The 5,780-nt window shown below is 45.6% G+C and overlaps 1 protein-coding gene across 1 annotated transcript; it reads right to left on the bottom strand.

The window, feature by feature from the left end:
* Nucleotides 1-7: 7 nt before the first annotated feature.
* Nucleotides 8-1,157, bottom strand: LOC125523564 (disease resistance protein RPP13-like; the record flags this gene model as incomplete). Its single annotated transcript, XM_048688590.1, has 1 exon — nucleotides 8-1,157. A coding segment is annotated over exon 1 (1,002 nt), but the record flags the coding sequence as incomplete, so codon positions are not given.
* Between the last annotated feature and the right edge of the window lie 4,623 nt (nucleotides 1,158-5,780).

The raw sequence follows: 5,780 nt of genomic DNA, 5'->3' as shown, positions 1-5,780 counted from the left end.
CGAATTGCTGCGTGGACACGACGATCCAGCTGCCATTCTTCATGTCAGGAAGTAACATCCTTACGGCATCCCAATCCACCATGTCGGTCAGGTTCTCCAGGACGACGAGGTAAGTGTTGGTGTTGACTTCCTCTACAAACTCACGCCTGAGCGCAACCACATCTTCTTGCATGGCCTCCATTTTGGTGAGGACATCTATACCCACACCTGCTCCTTTTTTTTCGCCGCCGCGAGCTTTTGCGGCGTAGACCTGTGCCATGAAGCGCTGCACGAACTCATGGGGGTTGAAAGGGTGCATGAGCTTCACCCAGGCGCGACAAGGGAAGTTCTGGCAGATTTCTGGATCATTGTACGCCTTCCTGATGATGGAGGTCATCCCAAGATCACCTCCTGTTCCCCACACCGTGATCACCTGAAGGTCCTTCCCTTTCTTGGTGATCAACCGGGTGAGATCCCCTAAGCCTTGTTGCCTCCTCGCAGAGTCCCTAGCCTCAGCAAGCACGTTGAATGCGGTTGTGCCAAGGGTGATGGCACCGGCCGCGATGGGCTGATGATTCGTGACTGCCGGCTTGGAGCCTGAGTCACTGATAAGATTGTAGCGCGAGTTCCTGGTACTCACAGCCTCCACCCTGGCCTTGAGCTGCTCGATCTCATCGACGGCCTCCTCCAGGGACAGCGCCGTCGGTGGCGGCGTTATGCACCAGGACGGTACCATACGCCACCACCACCTGGCCTTGGTGTCGAGGTGGACGACAAACTCGATGCAGTCCTCCACATCGTAGGCCAGCTCGCGGACCTGCCGCACCCAGGTCATCACCACCTTGTTCTCCACGCGCTCCGTGGTGGCGACGTTGAGGAATGAGTGCATCATTTCAAACTCGCCGGTGATGAACACCAGGTCGCGCTGCGCGCTCTGCCGGAGTTTGGCCTCCTCTTCGATCGCCGACTGGGCCTTGGTCAGAGCGCCCTCCACCACGGACTTGGCCAACCCAACAATCAGTTCCGCCATGGCAGCAGGTTGGTAGCTTGATCTCAAGATTGTATGTTTCTTGCGGGTGATGGCGTGATGCTAGTGCTTGATTGAGTTGGTGTGCATCGACTTGTGGAAGATGGTAATCTTTAAGGGAAAGACCTGCTGGCCAAATCGGTGAGATGTGGTCAAGTCTTGGCCGATCCACTGTAATTTAAATTAATCATCCGGCCTGTTAACAGCTAATGGCTCTGGAGCTTGTATTTTTCAATGACTACTTGCACAACTCTCTGTTTCTTATCTTTCTTAATATCTTCACAAAAGTTATATACGATGAGCTGTATTACGTCGAAGGTCTTGGAGTCGTTCAACAAGACCAAGGGCCATCACAGACTCCCTGTCGAAGATGTCAATAAAAGGCACACACAAGTTTCTGTAATTACAAGATGAAAGGGCCAGTTTCCAGCTATCTGTGCATCATATGCTTGGCACATCATTAATTTGTTTTATCCAATGACATGTAATCAAATACAGGTGCACCTTGAAAGACCAACAAAGTGAAATGGCTTCTACCTGTTTGAACAAAGCAAAATTTGAAATTTACCCTGAAAATGCAATCAAACAAGTCTTAGGACAGGAAAACCCCGATATTTCTATCCGTAGGGATCTTTTGGGCACTTGTCTGGCAGCATGGAATGAATTACTCACTCGCCTGGAGGACATTCAACTGTCAGATGAGCCGGACACTTTTCAATAAAACTTGCATCAGAATGGCAAATTTTCGGTCAAATCCATGTATGATGCAATGGTTCATTGTAATGTTCCAGTAGATATCAGGAAATTGTGGAAGCTAAAAATTCCCCTAAGAGTGAAGATTTTCCGCTTGTTTCTTAACAAAGGAGTCATCCTAACTAGAGATAATCTGGCACGAGAAACTGGCATGGTTCCAAGACATGTGTCTTTTGCCAACATGACGAGTCTATCAAACACTTATTTTTTCAGTGCAAGTTCGCTCAGGCAGTTTGGGCTATGGTCCAAGTAGCTTCGAATTTATATCCACCACGTAGTGCACGGAATATGTTCAGCAACTGGTTGCGGGATATTGATAAACAATTTTCTGCACATATTCTTGTGGGAGCGGCGGCCTTATGCTGGGCAATTTGGCTTACCAGGAATGATGTGGTTTTTAACAATAAATGTGTCTCATCTCCTATACAGGTTATTCATGTTTGTACACGATGGCTCCGTACTTGGTCTATCCTGCAGAAGCCGGAGAACAGGGACCTTTTTATGATGGCGTCTACATGGCTGGAGCGTACGGCCAGGGAGGTTTTCTACCCCCATGGATGGCGGTGTGATTTACGGATAGGATCTACCGCTCCTTAGGCTGGACACGATTTATTGTTTGGCATTGTATCGAATTATTTTATTTTTAGGGTGCTCTGGACTTTTTGGCTGTGTGCATCTAGCTATGCAGAGGCCGGGCTTTCTTTCGATACGATTGTATCACCTCGATATATCTATTCAATGAAAAGTCCTTTATCAAAAAAAAGTAAAGTCTAGCGTGATAATGTTCTCAGATGTTAAGGGAGTTGTCGGTCGTCGCTCAAGTCCTTCAAGCTCACAAATCTTGCTAGAAAATTCGTCGAGAACTAGTTTTAGTTTTAGTTTTGTTTTGCAGGAAAGAACTAGTTTCAGTGTTGTCTTTGATGTACTGATTTGTTTTGTCGTTTCTTTTGTAAATGGGGAACATTGGGAACACCCTTATTGTGAGATTATTCTATCAATCGTGGAGCAGACTAATAAGCTAACTCCGTGGATCGATGGATCTGCCAGCTGGTTGTAATATCAATACGCTTCGTTAACCACCCTCAATTGTATATGTGTCCTTTGTCATTGATGAAAAAGCCAATGGCTCAGACCAACGAATCTTTCTGGCTGTAGTACTACCAATATGCTTAGTTAACCACAATCAATTAATGAACCATATGCTTTGTCTAAACAAAAGCCTGTCATTTAGACTTATTAGACAAGTTGGATATTTTAGATGAGACTGACTTGGTCTCTAAGATGATCTCGATTTATTCGTACTAGAATGGCCAGATCTATGAGATGCGTTTTTTTAAGGGATAATTTTATTGAGACGAAGGCTGAAGTTATAACAATCATGTACATAGAAGTCATTTCCCTTCTTCTCGTGTATCATCTATGAGATGAGTAGTAATATTTGTACAACACTTCCATGGAGTTGTATCAATATGTGACAGAATCGTATTAATTCGATGTGTACAATCTCTAATTAATATGTGTGGCATGTTGGGAGAGGTGGAGGTCCACAAAAGTCTCTTGTTTTATAAGTCTCTTGTTTCGTTAATTCTTCTCTCTACCACATCTTTCGTCTTAAATATAATAAGAAGAAGATGATAGATGAATAAAACTGTTGCTTGTGTTATATTTAGCACAGGGTGCATGGCTATACATATTGGTACAAACCGACTTAGACTAGATATTACAAACCGACTTGGACTAGGAAACTTGTGATCCAAGAAATAGTTTAACATCCCCCCGCAGTATCAACGGGACGCTTGATGACGTTGAGACAGGAACATATGTCTTGAAATGGCTTAGTAGCAAGTCCTTTGGTGAAGATGTCCGCAAATTGAGCCGTAGTAGGAACATGGAGCACCCGATGCTGACCAGGATTTCCAGACATGTAAACAGCTGAAATGTTATCACAATATACAATAGTAGCCTGCTCAATCGGTCGGTGCAGTTCTGAGAGCAACTAACAAACCCAAATAGTATCAGCGACAGCATGTGCCATAGCACGGTGCTCAACTTCAGCGGACGAGCGGGACATCGTAACCTGTCTTTTTGAGGACCAAGAAATCAAATTGTTACCCAGAAAAACACAGAAACCGGATGTGGATCGTCGAGTGTCTGGACAACCAGCCCAGTCTGCATTAGAGTATGCGGTGAGAGAAGGAGTGGACTTATTGATGTGAAGACCATGACCAAGAGTACCTTTCAAATACCTAAGAACACATTTGACATGATTATAATGCGGAAGCCGTGGATCATGCATATTGAGACATGCTTGTTGAACAGCAAAGGAAATTTCAGGACGAGTGCTAGTGAGATATTGTAGAGCCCCGGGTAGACTATGGTACAAAGTAGGATCATGGAAAGGTTCACCGTCAGCGGATAGTTTGGAACTGGTATCAACAGGGGTTCGAGAGGACTGACAGTTAAGCATGCCAGCATGATTAAGAAGATCAAGAGTATACTGACGTTGCGAAAGAAAAAGGCCAGAATAATCACAAAGAACGGCAATGCCCAAAAAGTGATGAAGAGTACCAAGATCAGTCATAGAAAATTCAGAACGAGGAAGGGTAATAATATGATCTAAAAAGGTTCGAGAAGATGCGGAGAGAATGATGTCATCTACATAAAGAAGGAGGTAGGCAGTTTCAGAATTGTGGTGGTACATAAAGAGAGAAGTGTCAAAAAGGGAAGAAGTGAAACCTATCGTTTGGATGAAAGAAGAGAAACGTTGAAACTAGACTCGTGGAGCTTGTTTTAGACCATAAAGAGATTTCTGGAGAAGATAGACATGATTTGGATAGGAAGGATTTTCAAAACCAAGAGGTTGCTGACAATAGACGGTCTCTTGAAGAGAACCATGGAGGAAAGCATTTTTTACATCTAGTTGAGGGATGAGCCATGCAGAGGAAATAGCGATGCTAAGAACAGTACAAATGGTGCTTGGCTTGACAACAGGAGAGAATGTTTCATCGCAGTCAATGCCATGTTGTTGAGAGTAACCACGACAGACCTAGCGGGCTTTATAGCGGGAGAGGCTCCTGTCAGAGTGGAATTCTTGGCGAAGACCCATTTGCCAGAAATGATATTTGTATTGGAAGGACGAGGAACTAACTGCCAAGTATTGTTTTGAATTAAAGCATCGTATTCTTCTTGCATTGCAGCAGCCCAATTCGGATCAAGAAGAGCAGTTTTGTAAGTTCTGGGGATGGAAGAGAGAGAAGTGGTAGCATGTAGGTTGAGGCGATCTGTGGGCTGACAAAAACCTGATTTGGTGCGAGTACACATGCCATGATCATTGACAGGGGCGACGCTAGGAACAACTTTAGCTGGTAGGATGGAAATGGGGGTGTCTGGTGTAGGAGAAGATGCGGACGGTGGGTGGGGTGGTGTTGGGTTGTGTGGTTGCGGGTTGGGTGGTTGCGGGTTGGATGATGGCGGGTTGGGTGGTGGCGAGTTGTTTGGTTGCGGGTTGGGTGGTGACTGGGTGTTTGATGGCGGGTTGGGTGGTGTCTGGGTGTTGGATGGCGGGTTGGGTGGTGTCTGGGTGTTGGATGACGGGTTGGGTGGTGCTGCCGTGATAGTAGGTGCGGTGCCATGACAGGAGTGTAGAGGTGGAATGGACGGGGAGAAGAGGTGGTGGCGGAGGTAGGGATGATTGATGGTGTGTCGGTGCACTGAGCAAAAGGAAAAATATGTTCGGCGAATGTAACGTGGCGAGACACGTGTACCCGTCCAGTGTGTAAATCAAGACAGCGGTAACCTTTGTGTTCGGCGGAAAAACCAAGAAGGACACATGGGATAGATCGTGGAGAAAGTTTGTTTTCAGAGGTGGCATAAGCATTTGGAAAGCAAAGATAGCCAAAAACACGAACCTTGGAGTAATTGAGATGGCAAAGGAAAAGAGAGTAATAGGGAGTGATATTTGGATTGGTTTTGGAGGGGCGAATATTGAGAAGAAAGGTGGCTATGTGGAGTGCTTCTGCCC

Source organism: Triticum urartu, chromosome 7 (genome assembly GCF_003073215.2).
Source record: "Triticum urartu cultivar G1812 chromosome 7, Tu2.1, whole genome shotgun sequence".
Classification (NCBI taxonomy): domain Eukaryota; kingdom Viridiplantae; phylum Streptophyta; class Magnoliopsida; order Poales; family Poaceae; genus Triticum; species Triticum urartu.
The sequence above is the reverse complement of the archived record's forward strand: the minus strand, read 5'-3'. Positions and strand labels throughout refer to the sequence as shown.